The sequence below is a fragment of the Anthonomus grandis genome, chromosome 3, assembly GCF_022605725.1.
Source record: "Anthonomus grandis grandis chromosome 3, icAntGran1.3, whole genome shotgun sequence".
Classification (NCBI taxonomy): domain Eukaryota; kingdom Metazoa; phylum Arthropoda; class Insecta; order Coleoptera; family Curculionidae; genus Anthonomus; species Anthonomus grandis.
Window position 1 is genome coordinate 2862395 of NC_065548.1, and position 16817 is coordinate 2879211.

General features: G+C 33.1%; 1 protein-coding gene across 4 annotated transcripts in view; it reads right to left on the reverse strand.

The window, feature by feature from the left end:
- The window catches only part of LOC126734172 (uncharacterized), a 121688-nt gene extending 104940 nt beyond the window's left edge, over positions 1 to 16748 (reverse strand). Inside the window, exons 1-2 of one of the 4 annotated variants that reach the window (XM_050437713.1) lie at positions 16418 to 16748; positions 9617 to 10256 (exon numbers count right to left, since the gene is read on the reverse strand). In XM_050437713.1, coding sequence (XP_050293670.1) covers positions 9617 to 10246 — 630 coding nt within the window. In that variant the 5' untranslated portion in view covers positions 10247 to 10256; positions 16418 to 16748. Of the gene's footprint in view, positions 1 to 3358; positions 3621 to 9616; positions 10257 to 16169; positions 16284 to 16417 lie in introns of those variants that run through there. The other 3 variants (XM_050437711.1, XM_050437712.1, XM_050437714.1) reach the window with 3 other exon arrangements.
- Between the last annotated feature and the right edge of the window lie 69 nt (positions 16749 to 16817).

Sequence of the window (16817 nt, forward strand, 5' to 3'; positions counted from 1 at the left end):
TCAATAAGAAGCAAGGTAAGTAGACACTGACCCTAAAATCTCTTCATATCTTCGCCATCACGCTAGGTGTAAAAACATTTTTAGTATTAACGTGCTCAGTAAAGATTAGTGATAAGCTCTGTGTATAGTTTTATTTTTTATTATTATTAAATATAGAAAAAAACTACTGCTTTAAAAAAATACTTGTTTTACCAGTTATTGAACAAGTGGTCAAAAACTGGAATTTTACGTAAAATAAGGAAATTCATTGCTTCTCTATTTAAAAAAATAAAATAATTTTTGAGAAATACATTGCTATAAAACATGTCTTTTTGTTGATGATTTCCAGTATTTAACCACTTTTTTATAGTGGTCAACTTACTGGGTGGTCAACAAATAGTGGTTCATATCACTTGATAGAAAACGCCAACATATATATATTTTTTTTCAGAACATGGCTGCCAAGTCAAAAAAGGTCTTTTTCAAATATAGCGAGGAAGACCTAACTAAAGCTATCTGAAGTATCTGATGTAAAACTAAAAATATGTGGTGTACGTGAGGCGGGAAGAAAATATAATTTGCCCCATTCCACAATTATAAATAAACTTAAGAATAACAACATTTCTGGTACAAGAAAAATGGATCCACAACCATGTTTAACCACCGATGAAGAAACACTTACTTAAATGGATTATAAGCAATGCAAAAAAAGGAATTTTTATCAAATAAAATCGGATTCTGAGAAGGAACAAATAACAGTCCTTTTTACTATATCAGCAGATGGTAACCTTTATCCTCCAATGTTGGTTCTTCCTTATGAAAGGATACCGGCCGAAGTTTGTCGCAACACACCACCAGACTGGATAATTGGACGGTGAAAAAAAGGTTGGATGACTTCCAAGACGTTTCACAATTATGCATGTAACAATTTGCCAAAACTAAAAGAAATGGGGGTTGAATTACCAGTACTCTATCTAGTTGATGATGACAAATCGCACTTTACTTATAATCTTTCCAAATTCTGTAAGGATAACGGGATTTTGTTATTCGCTTTATACCCTAATGCAACTCACATTTTACAGCCGGCAGATGTCTCCTTATTTAGGCCTTTAAAAAATAATTGGAAAAATACTGTTATTAGCTGGAAACGAAAAAACTATAACAGTCCAGTTACAAAGGCAGTCTTTCCAATGTTGCAGTGGCTGACATCTCCACAGAAACAATCAAAAATGGGTTTAGAAAATGTGGGCTGTTCCCATTTAATGCTGATGCAATTGATTTTGCAAAATGCAACGATGAATCATGAAGTCAGAAAATAATGGATTCAAATGAAGAACGTGATAAAGCTAGTAAAGCTTCTGAATTCGACGTGCCGCATTTATTATACTTAGAATCAACAATGTTACCTAAAACAGCTAATGAATTTAGAGAAGCTTTAGCTGCCACAGGAAAGTGGAGAGGTGCAGAATCTGCTAAGGAGTTATTTTATGTTTGGAAAAAACTGAGATTGCCTTGTAAAAATGCCGAAATCAAAAAAAAAAAACAAAAACGGTAACCAAAATACCTTACCATTGCCATCTTCCCCCATTGCTAAAATTCAACAAAAAACTCCAACAATGAAACAACCAAATTTACATCAACATCAAAGAGATTCTTTACCACATTCAACTAGTGCAACACATTCTCAAAATAGAACTCTCAATAAAATCAATTCTGATGGATATAAGGAGTCATCCTGTTATTTCTCTCCTTCGCAGCCCAGTTCTTCAACACCTAACAACTTGTCACTGGTAAAACCTCAAAGTCCTGTTTTAGGTTCAGATTTAAGCGGTACTATTGATGTCGATTCACGAAATATTAGTTCGGCAGTTTTAGATTATATTTTATGGCTCAAGGAAACTCCTGAAAAAAATGAGTCCATGGCTAAAACAAAATATAGAGAAAGGTTGCCATATGCTGCGACTTCAAAAAAATGGATTTCATTTCATGAAGAAAAGGAAAAAATTAAAAGAGAAAAGGAGGAAGCAAAGACACAAAGAGCACTTATAAGAAAAAGAAGAAAAATTAGAAAAAGCACCACCAAACCCAAAAAAAAATTAAAAAGTAGGTAAGCTCAGATTCAGAAAGTGAAAATGAAGAATGGAGTTCTTCGAGTTCAAGTAATGAGGATTTGCCAGAATACTTCAATGACCTAAGAAGAAAAGTAGAATTTATTATTGCTGCTTTTCCTAGAAAGAAGAAAACATATAATTATGTGTGTATAATACGGAATTTTTTTAGTGAAGAAGAAATAGAGGTTCAGGCCTTAAGACCAACCGGGGATTGTAAGACTATTTTTTCTGTTATTGAAAATGTTGTGAGTGCTATTGATAAGTCTCAAATAGTATGTGTATTGGAAACCCCAGAACTAATTGGTACTGGTGATAGAATTAAATATAAGTTTTCTAAACCTATTTCTGTTTAAAACAAAACTTAATTATTTATAATCACCTTTAATAAAAATCTTCGAAATTTGTCTTGTGATTTATTGCAAGTGCCGTTTGGCTTGTATCAATTTGTTCAATAATTATTCAATAAAAGAATGGTTAATTACTAGAAATTGTGGGTCTTTTCAATCTATTATTTTTTTCTTTTCACTTTAGCAAGACCAATTTTTTTTAACTTAGCATGAATCCTAATAGTGCAAAAAGCTGAGAAAAATTACTAAACTTGTAAAATGGTAAAGCGAAAATACATTAAATATCTATTTCTCAAAGTTATCCTTAACTGGACAATTGACCCTAATATAATGTGATATGAATGTATAAACTTTTCCAACTATTCAAAAAAGTTAAAAATTCTTATAACAAAAACCGGTAATAAAACCGACAATATCATTGGTGTCAAATTGTACCTGTATAATTAAATTATTTCAATATGTAAAAATACTTGTTTTAAGCTGACTTTTTAACTCGGAAAATACTGGATGAACTTAAGAAGTTTATAAAGTAACATTTCCTGTTCCCGTTGGTTTCATTCAAATACCTTTTGTGATTTTGAATATACCTAAATGATTTTAAGTGACAATTCAATTCTGTCCAGATGACAAAAAAAGGCTGGAAAACTCAGAAAGTTCTGCACGATTCGACAGTCCATAGATGAATGATTGCCGAGTATATTAAAATCAATTTCATTTACTGATTTAAAAGATTTTTACATATTTATAAATTGAAGAATCAACTTTTACAGGGAGCAATTGACTAAAAGGCTGGATAATTGGGAAGTTTTGGATTGAACCAAATTTGAGTATACATTCAGTGCAATCACTTCCATTCATATATCTTGTCAAGTATTCCTTTTCAAACTGATTGTCTTCTAAGTGAAACTCCATACTACATACCAATCAATAAAAACGATTATTTACACAAAAAACATCTCTCATAAGGCGATTCCAAACACAAATCAGGTCACCTCACTGAGGGCCCAACTGACGAGTCACATACACACGCACAAAAAACGTCACCAGGGTCCCCTCACCCACCACAAAACAAAAACTTCCAAAGAATAACCGCCAATAATAACAACAACAACATGAAACGCGATTAAATTAAATTAAATTAAATCGAAATGAAATGAAGAGAAATCGAGAAGGGGTAACCGCGTTAAACTGGAGCTGCGCCACGACTGAAATAAAATGAAAGTGCGTCTTGAAAAAGGATTGTCGTCGTTTTCGGTTTTTATTTTTTTTATTTTTATTTTTGGTGAATTGACTCTCGAGACTGGATCGAAGCGGTCCGGTGTTTGATGAATGTTGACGAAACGACGGGTTGGGGTTGCGTTTGAAGATTGAACAAGGGGGGCAGTATATAAAATGATAAAAGGGTTTTAAAAATAAATCTATTAAAATTTTTGGCGAGATCAAGTAAGAACCGCGAGTAGATCATTTGGAAATTCAGTTTTTCTAATGTAGTTTATCGAAAAAAGACCGTTTCACTCCTCTCCTCTATGCCACACCTTAGACTGCACTTTTCCACCTTATTTTTACATCATAGTCACTTTATTTTTCTTTGAACCAAAAATTAAATTTATAGACGTACAACATTTCCAAACCTCTAGCAATAAGATTGATTTAAATATCTTGTATGGTTCAGTGTGTGTCAGCCAAATGGAATAAATTAGCTAATAAATGGACGGGAGCGTGTTGGAAAAAACGCTCAAACACGTCGATTCGTTTTTATAGTTGTGCATTTTTTTTTCATAAAAACTGTTTATACAGGGTGTATCAGATAACGGTGATGAATACCAACTTGCTTAGTTTAAACATAACACCCTGTATGTTAATTAATTTTTAGATTCCTTAGATCATTTTAGACATATTTTGTATCCAATGTCCTATATACCTAACTTTGACTGTTTCGGAAATATGAAGTAAAATTTAAAAAAATAACATTTAGAAAAGAAAATGATTTATTTGCCGAAAATTGTTACAACATATTTAAAAACTTATACATAATACAAATCCAAACAATAATGTCAATGTAGGAGACGTGCAAAATGCTCGCCACGAACGTCTTGGCAACACCCTACCCGTAAATATGTGTGCCAGATCTAATTGCCAGGGTTATTCGTCTTCGTAAGTCAGCTAAGTCAGTGGGTTCAGTTTTGTATACAATAGTTTTCACATATCCCCATAAGAAAAAGTCTAATGGCGTCAGATCGGGAGACCGTGCTGGCCATTCCATCGACCCCCACTCTCCCTATCCACCGATCTGGAAATATTTGGTTGAGGTACTGCCGGACATTTATTTGGTAGTGGGGTGGTGCTCCATCTTGTTGAACCCATATCTTATTCGCTGGAACTTGTGGGTTTCCTGGATCAGGATACAAGTTGGCCAACACGAAGTAATTCTAAATAATTATCGCCATTCAAATTGCCCTCAATAAAAAAGGGACCTATGATCTGATCTTCAATAATTCCTGCCCACACGTTAACCTTTTCACACTCTTAAAAAAAGTTGAATAAAAATTCAACAATTGTATAGATTTTACATACAATTTGATTCTGGAAATGGTACAGAATCAATTTGTGTAGAATTTCTCTATGCTATTGTGTTTAAACAACTGTGGTTCTACAATCAACAAATTGTGTATCAATTTGATTTATTTTATTGTATATAAAGTACACTATTTGTGTACTTAAATTGGACAATATTTTATATTTATTTAATATAATTGTTCAGTAAATAAGCAAACTCTTAGTTTTTTTTTAACATGGTATGTACAGGAAAAAAATACAATTTGTGCATTTTAAATACACACGTTAGTGTAGGTTGTTTTTACAATATATTTTATTTTCTTTCATTTCAACTATAAAATTGTATCACATATTGTGTATAATAATACTATATATTGTTTTATAAATTTAAATAAAGTGTAGGTTACTTATTTTAGGTTTGTATATCAAACTAACATAAGAACTGGAGTTTTTTATTACAATATTTTGTATTTATATTCATAAAAATTTTAAAATAATCAATATATTTGTATAAAAAAATAAACAAATTGTTTAAAAATTTAAAATACATTTTAGAGAATTTCGTCATAAATCTGTGTAATAATAAATTCTAGGGCGCCCAGGAAAAACAGGATAGGTCATAATTTGATTAAAATAAAATAAGTCTTGTAAAAAATGGGAGATAAGTGAGGCCCAACGTTTGGTAAGAAAAGTAGTCATATTAGAAAAATACAGATTGAATATGTATTTTCCTAATTTGACTTATTTTCTTTTTATCAAACGTTAGGCCCCACTTTTTCCCATCGTGTTACTTAATTTACTTATTTAATTTTAAGCAAATTATGACTTATTTTCCATATTGACTGTTTCTCCCAAGCACTCTAACATATATGTTTTATAAAAATTTTAGTTGCATAGGTAGGGTAAAAAAATTCAATTGTTTTAAAAAAAATTTTTTTGTTTAAATACCTTTTAAAAAAGTACACATAATCTGCACAATAAAACAAAAAAACTTTAGTAGTAATATTACAAATACACATTAGGAACACAAATAGGAACTTAAAATGGAAATTCTTAGTTGTAAAAACAGGATTTTAAATAAGGCTAATAAACATATACATTTATGTACAGGGTCATTTTTTTATATTTGCGTGCCCATAAACAGGGGTAATGTAAGTGATAGAGAAAAACTTTTTATACAAAAGTTGCATACTTTTTTCCGTATTATCTTTTAGATTTGTAAAAAAAACAAAAGCACATTGCAAAGTTAATAAAACAATAGCAATAAGTTGATTTTATTAAATAAAACGCCCTATATATTTTCTGATAGATCTAAAGACCTTTTTTCCCTGATTTCAATCCAACTTTAAGTAGTTTTTTCTTTTTAGAGAACTTTAAAAGAAACTTTAATTAAATTAAATTAGTTAAAGTGAAGTCAATGAAAATTAAGTTAAATTATTAAAATTAGTCGTGATTTTCCTAGATAAGAACTTTAATTTGAATTAAATCGATATAATAACAATTAATATGTCACGTTGAAGTATGCGGAACGTCTCGGCACTCCATGATCGGCGATCAGGATTTTAATTTATAAAAATTTTAAACTTAAATAGCTTAAAAATGGCTCATCCAAATATTACCAACCTATACATTTTTAAAATCAAGGAAAAAAGGTCTTTCGATTTGGCAAATAATATATAGTGTTTCATTTAAAAAAATTAACTTACATATTGTTTTATCAACTTTGCTATGCGCTTTTGTTTGTTTACAACCCTAAAAGATAATACTGAAAAAAGTATGCAACTTTTGTACAAAAAGTTTTCTCTATCACTAATATTAACCCTTGTATATGGGCTTGCAAATATAAAAAAATTACCCTGTACGTATATATGTATGTAGTTACTTAACATCTACAGTATATCAGGCGGGTAATTGTTAATACAACATAATACTACATAATACAACAATCATTTACTGCTATCAATTTTTTTTAACACATGTTGTTGAAAATTGCACTTTTCAGAACTTAAGGAGGCTTTAGAGTTAATTCTGTTAAAAATAGAAAAAACATTAGAAATCATTTAAAAAGTTTAAATTAAAATCACGAAATGGAAAATTGAAATCTGTTTTTTCTTCGTAACAGAATTAGCTTTAGATCCCTTTTAAAGTCATAAAAAGTGCCATTTTCAACACCTTATATTAAAAAAATAGTTAACAAGTATGACATTATGACACATAAAAATTTTTAACATTTTATGTAGAATTTAAAAATGTGTTGACTATGGGGTGGTTCGTTTACAATAACTAAGGTTTTGGCATGTTTACATATACCGGATTTTCATATCCCATGGAAATCAAAATGATTGTTATTTCGTTTTAAATCGCCCTTCATCAACTTATTTCAAAATCACTCAATAAAAATAAATGACACAACAAAACGAAACCAAAAGAAAATAGAAATACCTAATAGGAACGTAATTAGGAACTGAACGAAAATTCTTATGTAGGTACATACCTACATATTAACAACATACAGTTTTAAGCTAAGGGTTTTATTTACAGGTACATAATAATATGCTCCTGGAGTTGGTCCAATAAACCGCACTCCTTAAGTTTATCTTCAACGAATATATCCATTTTTTTCTTATGCAATTTTAACACTTAACGAAACGAAAAATCCAACAAATTAATGCCGATTGAATGTTTGATTGAAGGACTGAAGAATGAACAGTTGAACACCTGTGACACTGGGAATTATAGCAATGCTGCCAAATCAAATGTGTCTTAAAGATTACACCGCCAATTAAAAAAGTTACGTTTCCTTTTTCCTTGCGCGTGTTATTATCACGATATTATTTAAATAAATAAAATTAGAACTTATGCTGATTGAGCTTATTTTTAAATATCCTATTAAATCATTTTCAATTAACAACCTTAAATCGACTGCAAATTTCGATGCATACCTTTACAACTGTTTAATATTGAATCTGGCAACATTGACGCTAACAACGAAGTTCTAGCGGCAAAGGCAAGGGCGTCCCCCTTTTTACACAATTGTGTATTATAACTACACAATACATGTTTTAAAATTCAATAATTATGAAGGGCTATTAGCAAGAATCTTTTTTATTCTACACAATTGTAAATAAAATCAACACAAGCCAGAATAAAAAATTAATTAAAATTGTAGTAAAAATATACTTGGTTATTAGATTTTTTACCAAACTGCATTGGATTTAAAAAAAAAAAAAGTGGAATATTTATACACATTATCTTAATAATTAATATCCACTTATGGTGTATTAATTTAATATGCAATAATTGTATGAATTATACACATTAAAACATATACAAAAAGCCTGAGAATTTTTATACAGAACTGTGAGATATTATCTAACAATTGTGTATTAAAATTAAACATTTTTTTTTACACAACAAAATGTGAAAAAATCCATCGGGATTTTTCTGTGTGCAGGGTATTGAGTCTTCTCTCGTCCAGCTAGGATTTTCCCTGGACCAATAGCGGCAATTTTGACGATTGGCATGACCGTGAAGAGTCAAGGTGCACTCATCAGAAAACATAGCATGTTCTAATTGGATCACATTGATGTCTAACATTGCCATCATTTGTTCACAAAAATACATTCTCCTGTGAAAATCGTCTTCCGTGAGCTCCTGAGTGGGTATAATTTTATAGGGATGCACTTTGTTTTCTCTTAATATTCTAATAACTGATGAATAGCTAATGTCGAGTACTGGGGCTGCTTTCCGAGTAGATGTAAGTGGGTGTTCCTTAAACTCAAGCATAACAGCCAATTTGGTGTCCTCACTTATCGCATTGGCAGCTGCTTTTTTTACCTGCCTAACATGGCCCAGCTCGCGGAATTGTTTTTCTATTTTACTAAATATCCCTTAGGTTAAAGACGGCAAATTTGGAAATTTTTCGTGAAATAAGCGAGCTACTTCCATTTGCGTTCGAGTATAGCCAATCATCTGTAGAATTGTTATTTCGTGCATTTCTGTTAAATGAACCATTTTTCTGGCTTGTAATTAATGAAATTCAAACGACTATAACACTGACGACTACTTCTGTCATGCAACACGAGTAACATTAAGTCTGGCATTTTAAACCAAAGTAAACAACAATTTTTAGTTTTTTTTTTATATCATATCAATAAAAAGGAATGCTGAAATAGTTTTTGCTTGTTTTATCATTACCAAGACCTAAATGGACAAAAACTATTAAATGAGTTGCAGAGAATCTTCAAAAATAATTAATTATTTTTTCTAAATGTTATTTTTTGAATTTTACTTAATATTTCCGAAAACAGTCAAAGTTTTGTTTAAACTAAGCAAGTTGGTATTGATCGTTATCTGATACACCCTGTATAAAAAGTTTTAATGAAAAAAAATGCGCAACTATAAAAACCAATCGACGTGTTACCCGTCTATTTATAAGCTAATTTATTCCATTTGGCTGACACACACTATGTAATACAGAAGAACCCTTCCAAGGGGTCATCAGTTCAGACATATTAACAGTTCTTTTAAAATAGGTGCAGCAATGATTAAAGAGGATATGGTCTCAAACCTACATAGAAATTGTGCATACACATACGACCCGTCAAAAAAAGAAAAACTTACCGGCGCCGACACTGGTCTCGGTTCCGCCCTCGCCCTGTTATGCGCCTCCTCGCTCCCCCTTTGAACATTCACCACTGCTGCTGCCACCCTGGGCGGATGTTGCACCTGTACCGACGGTACCTGCGACGTTGGCGCTCCAACTGCGCAAGTATCGGTACCCAAACCCAACATCTGCGCCGCGTATTCGCCCTGCATGTTCATATCGGCGCCCGTATACGGCCCGTTATCCACCCGTTTCAACCAGTAGAGTCTTTCGGTGTGCGGTTTCGCCCCCATCTCGTATTGGTCCCACTGTTGCGTCAGCAATTGGTAGCAGAGACTGCAGGCGGCATAGACGGACGGGTCGGATTTCGTCCAGGCGTTACTGTAGCCCTTGGGCGCCTCGTGGCTGTCCAAGAAGGGAAAATAGGGCTCTTTGGGTCGGTCCGGTCGCGGTTTGGAGCTGAGCGGGTAGGACCGGGGGTGGCCCCGGTTGCCGCACACGAAACAGATCTCGACGGGCGGCGGTTCTGCGGATTTGTTGGCGCCCCCCGCCGACGGGGGGCGATCGCACGAGATTATTTGATGGTGTCCCCCCCCGTGGGTCGGCGGGGGAGTTTGGATCTGGGCTGGTTTTTCCATTGTTTGCATTTGTTTCGGCCTGAAAATGACAGATATTTTTATGTGCTTACGTTTCCTCACTAAAGTATGAATGAAATTTTATTATCTATAAATGAATGCAGTGACTTGCAGGCCTATATATAACTAAGTGCCCTAGGTACATTCTCAAGAGCTGATGAATATTATTTATTTATTTATTTATTCATTATTAACATACTCTACAGAGTTACTCACTCCAAATGGTACAAATAGGTATCCTAAGCCTAAAGCTAGACATAACTATATGAATTTAGAAGTCTTTTAAACGTTCCAATTGATAAGGAAAATAAATCGACGTTTGTGTAAATTTTTGTTGTAATTTCTAGCAAGTCGCTCCAAAAAGTAGTGTTGTGAGCAATGGAACGTTCCCGTTTATTCTCGAAGAACGTTCACGACTTTTTTCGTGACGTTTATTCTCAAGAGCACGAATGAGCATGAATCCGAACGTTCCCCAAAAATGTGAACGTTCCCATAGCGTTAAAGAGTCAAAGTATAAGCTCAAATACCGGCCAGCCAAACACCTCTACCAATTTAATGGAACCAAAATCAAAAAAAATAACACTCACTACCAAATCTGGGGCTGAAATTAATACCATTGAAGAAGATTCTTCTGAGTCTGACGAGTCTGAATTTGATTTAACGAAAATTCTGAGTGATTTAAAATCAAGCGAGCGCGATGAGGGAGAGGATAGTTCGGAGGAGAGTTCCTAAAATAGGTTGTTTGAAAGTTTAACTTAATAAATAAAACATAAATAAACATTTTTAATTTCAGATATTTTCCTAATATGTTTCCTTTGCATTTTTTTCATTTATGCTCGTATGTGCTGAAAATTCTCGTTCGTGCTCGTTCATGCTCGAGGAACGTTCTCGAAAAATAAATTCTCGAGCATTTTACAACACTACCAAAAAGCAATTGAAACCATAATTTGTTCGTGATAATGTGGGCGCTCATAAACAAAGCTACGATAAGTTTGTGTTGACCTTGGTGGTATTCTGATGTAGATTACTGCAAGCAGCTTGGAACAGTCAATGATGTTGTTTAGTAATTTAAAAACGAAAATTGCCATTGCATCTTCTCTTCACTTTTTCAAAGTGGTTAATCCTACTAATTGTATTCTTGACACATAGAGAATGTCTCCACGTGGAAATCAGTTTTTGTATAATAAAAACTTAGTAAACCTATTCTGCACACTCTCGATTATACTCTGCTGATACTGATATATTGGTGACCATATTATACTGTTGTACTCCATAAAGGGTCTGACTGAAGAGTTGTAAAGACACTGGATGGCTTGAGCATCGTAAATATGTTTACATGTCCTGCGTAGCAACCCCAACATTCTACAGCACTTCAGCACAATGTTGTCAATGTGTAAGTTAAAATTCAGCAGATGTAAGTTTAAAATCTTACTCTTACATCTTACATTATCCAGACTACATTCAAGGACAAACAATTTTAACTAATCTCTAAGATCCTCCTGGATAAATACACAGTCATCAATGCTGTTAATGCAACAAAAAAGTTTTAAAACATCAGCATTTAAAAGAGATTTACAAACTTTAAACACTGATATTACAGAATTGAAAAATAATAAGAGAAGTGGACCAAGACATTGATTTCTCTTGATACTGCCTCATACAGTTTAACACATTGACTTCTGGTGTCCAGGTATGAGACAATCCATGCTAGATATGCTCCTGTTAAACCCATAGCCTCTAACTTTTCCAAAAGAAGCTCATGAGAAACAGAGTCAAAAGCCTTTGAGATATCAGTATATATTGATGTATAATAAATGTCTGCACATACAGGTAAACACCTAGGTGCATGAAACAAATTTGTGAAACTCAGATCTAGAGATAGGATTGTACACATGTTTGTACTGTACATTTTCTAAATAAATAAAATTTAAATTTCTGCAGTCCTGACTCAGTGTTTTTTTCACTATATAACTTTGATAGATGACCAGAGAAGTCGTGGTACATCTTCCTCCGAAAAAACCATGTTGTTCCACTGCAAGGGCATTCCTGTATGTTTCAAAGATTTAGTCTGTAACTATTGATTCGAAAATATTTCCAAAAATTTCTTTATATCAGTTTTTGAACCAGATTTATATATGGAAAAGAATATCAATTTCTTCCAACTAAGCGGAAATGTCGCTCTGTTAAATGATTTTTGATATATTCTTTGCAAAGGCTCAGTAATCACATCGGCGCACTTCCTGAAGAATAGTGGCGGTATTCCATCAGGGCCAGGACTCTTAGTAACATCAAGGTTTTCGAGATTCCTGAAGACTTCATTGTTGGTAAAAGAATGTGAGGATAAAGTTTCAATGAATTCCTCAGATAGGGCAGCACAGTTACTTCCACTGTGGTCCACATAACAACTCCCAAAATGGTCTGCAAAGCTGTCAACAATATCTACTGGACCATCTATTATTTTTCCATTATACTCTAGAGACCCAGGCATTTCTTAGTTTTATCCTTAGGGTATTCACATAAGGCCAGAATTTAATATTTGTTGGGATACAGTGCTTAGTATTTGACACAAGTTTTTGTCTTCTGAGCTCAGAGTATTGTTCGAAATCTTCCTGCACTCCCGATTTCTTAAATTGCGGGTATCTTTTTTGGCATTGATAAGCTTCTTCAGTTATGGAATATACCATTTTGGATATTTGCTATATGTTCCCGTTTTTTTGGGAATACATCTCTCCATTGCATATATTAACAAACTATTGATACTAAGCCATCATTCTATTGTCTTTCTACTTGTAGGTATATTTTTCAAAAGATTAAATTTGACAGAGTACCCCACCATATTTTGTTGCAACAATATATATGCTTCCATCTGGAGTGCCTCAAAGCTCTCATCTTGCTTCTTTTTATATTATCATAAATAAGTAGATGGATGCTTCACCATCTGCCTATTTATTGTTGTTTGACAGTGATCTAAAATTGAGCTGTATAAGCAAATATGCACTTACAGTAAACTCCGTTCTAACTGAAGATCAATGATCTATCAGATCATTGATTTCAGTTTCAGTCATGTATCTTTAAAAGTACCTACTCTTGGTTTTCACAGGGCTCCAATCTCGGACCACTCTTGTTTTTAGCTGCTGTCAATGGTCTGACTTGCAATATTAGTGAGTGTATTGTTTGCTGACAATTTCAAATGTTTCCTTCAGATTAAATTAGACAATGATTGCCAGGCGTTGCAAGATGAATTTTGCAATGTTGCAAGCAGAGATGCGAATTAAATAGCTTCAGATTAAGTGTCAGTAAGTGTGCTTGGATGTCATTCCTATTGTTCTTAATTACACCTTTAATGTTGAACAACTTCAAAGAGTACCCCAGCAGAGGGATCTAGGAGTAATTTTTGACCCGACTCTTTCATTCTAAATACCTACACTTTTTCTAAAGTAGAAAATGCCAAAAAAATTTTTGTATTTATTGTTAGAACCACCAAGGAGCAAAGTGTTTTGATTATTTGAGTGAAATATTTGATTTTGCTGTCTTTGTCCGGCAGTTTAGAGGAAAATTAAAAACTCTTTTATTGGAGGAGTCTTTAATATTTTGAATATATATATATATATATATATATATACCCACCTAATTGAGAACCTAACAATTGTATTTTAAGCATATGTGTATCCATTTGTTTTTTCTTTTTTAATTTAAAAATTGTTATTGTACTCTTACCAAATTTTAATCTGTAAATTGTATTTTAAATGTTTTGTATCTAATTGTTCTTATCCAACTTCTACATGTTTTTAATTTTAATGTTTTAATTCAGTTTACTTTGGGGTATAATTACAAATAGTTAGATTGTTACAATTTAGTCATTAGTGTGCTTTTGTTGACAGAAAACTTTGTATTTCTTAACAATAAAGTATATCCTTATGTTATCTTATTTGATTTACAAATTAAAGAAAAACTTATTTTTTAACTGCTAATATCAACGATAACCAAACATTGATGGCGCTAAATAAATAGTACTTAAACATGTAACAAATAAGTCAAGCTTATCCATATAATTCTATATATATATACCGCTCATCTCTTAAATTAATTAATTGCCAAATATAATAATGGAAAATTTACTTAATGACTTTTATCACTGGGGGCCATTAAAGTGGTATACTTATTATTACTATTGCATTATAAAAAATAAAATGGCATTAAGTGATAACATTGCGGCCAAAGATCAGGATCTTTCCGAATGACCTGCAGACCTTCAGGTTGTTTTTTTTTTCTTTCAAAAAGTGAATTTGTAAACACAACTTTGGTAACCTATTTGAACCCGATAATAAAAGCCTTTTTTAAGTTTTAATTCTGGTTTAGTGTTAGGTGACCCCATGAAGCTCAACATAATTATGCTAATTGTCAGGTTAATTATTTAACACATGAGAGCACAAAATGAGTTTCAAAAAGTCTATTATATTGGCCAGAAAATAACACATTTCTTCATCTTATGGTGAAAGAGCATAACAGAATGTGAGATTAGGAATCAGTGGCGGTTCAGATGGAATTTGATAAAAATCACATTAGGATACAGTATACAAACAATACAATCCTGTGTTTATTGTAGAATTAGATTTTTTAAAAGTTGGTTTGGTTTTAATGGCTTCTGCTATGAGGCAATCTGCCAGCACGATTTGGAGATTCGGGAAAACTGTCGGGTATGTACCCTGTTCCCCGAATCGATATTTTCACAATTCTTAATACTATAATGCATGCATCCGGCCTGGCTACCGGCGTGAATAGGTTCAGCTACCACTGACAAAGGGAAAGGGCAGGAAAGGGTCTAGGAGGGGTTCCAAAGGATAGGGAAGGAAAGAACGACCATGTGTTGACTGGGTGCAGGATGACGCGGAAGTGGGATTGATACTTTCACTAAATTTACTTCTTAAAGGCACATTATATCCAACGGCAAGGGGTAGGAAAGGAATAGAACGACCACATGTTGACTGGGTGAAGGATGACGTGGAAGTGTGTTTTTAAAAGTTATTTGCCAAAAAATAGAATGTAAGGTTAGGAATTCGCGGTGTCCTTGTCAGCTAATGATATACCTAGTGTTTATAAACATTATATACATTAATACACATTAATAAATAAATAAAATTAATACACAAATATTACTAAAATAAAATAAATAGGTAAAAAAAAAATTCAGGTAAAAACAAAATAATTACTTGGTACGAATAAAAAATACAATATTCGTAGGAAAATAAAATGTAAGTTTAGGGTTTGATAGACACCCTTACAGCTTTACTGTTCACGTAAATTACAAAAATATGAATTTTCTGAAAAAATTTACATGAAAAACTTTAAATGGCAATTATTTATTTTTTGTTGTTGGAAAATGGAACTTTTCTCGAAAGTAATTAGCAAGAAAGTTTTTTTATGGAAAGTGAGGTTAGAAATTTGACGGTGGCTGTGGCAATGTGAGTATCAGCCAAATATAGGGGTGACATTTCAAAATTATTTACTTATTTGTTCACTTTTTTAGCTTATTTATATCGGGACGGTTGGTTTACAGTTTGAGCAGTTAAAGGCAAGTATAATTAACCTGCTAGTTTTTAATTCTATTGAGCTTAGTCAGGGTTAAGAAAATTTAAGAGAAATAAAAATGAAAACTTCTTAACCTCCAATTGTCTTGTTAAGTTACCTTAGGGACTTATTGAGTCTTACCAGTATGAGTTTTTCTTTTGTTGGTTGACCTAGTTTGTAATATGTCACTTAATTCCCCTTTAGAAGGTTTAAAACTCTCTGAATCCTCAAGTATGATTTAAATATACCATTATTTAAACAACAAGCATTAAATGAAGTTTAAATAATGACCAGAAAAAGAAACATTAACAAGTCAGGTAAAATGGGAGAAAAAAAGAATGAACAGCTGTTCCTTGTAATTTCCTACCGGCAATGCGGGTACGTTGCGATAATCGTCCGGAAAACCCAAAATACCGTGCGGAAAATGAAACTTTTAACGATACATCCGTTACGAAACGAAACCAGTTTTTTGCCCTCGACGTTTTTCCAACGGAGAAATCCAACCCGAATTTCGAAATATCTCTCGAATGCGCGAATGGACGACACGCAGTCGAAAACGGCTGCAGATAAGGCGTGTTAAATACCCGAATTTTCCGGGTTATTTTTGGTTTTTACCTTAAGGCACCAGCCGGGGGTCCGATACCGCTAAAATCCCTCGAATACGCCCGGAAAATCCCTCAGGAAACCATTAATATCCGGCGGTGAACTTTCCTCTTTCTGCTAGGGACACTTAAAATCCTACATTGCACTAGTTCCCGTGGGTTCTGTGGGGCACCGTTTCGTATTTAAAGTAGCGCGACCGTAAATTCCGAATGCGTAAATTGTCTTTTTGTCGTCGAATAACGAAAAACTTACGGAATTTATATGTAAAACATGATTTTTATAAAGTAGCCGATCATACTTTATCGCAGAGAACGGCCATCTTGCTTGGACGAATTTTCCAACAATGCATTGCGCGAAGAAGGACCAATGGCGGCAACTTGATACAACGAATCCTTAAAAGTCCCTAGATTCG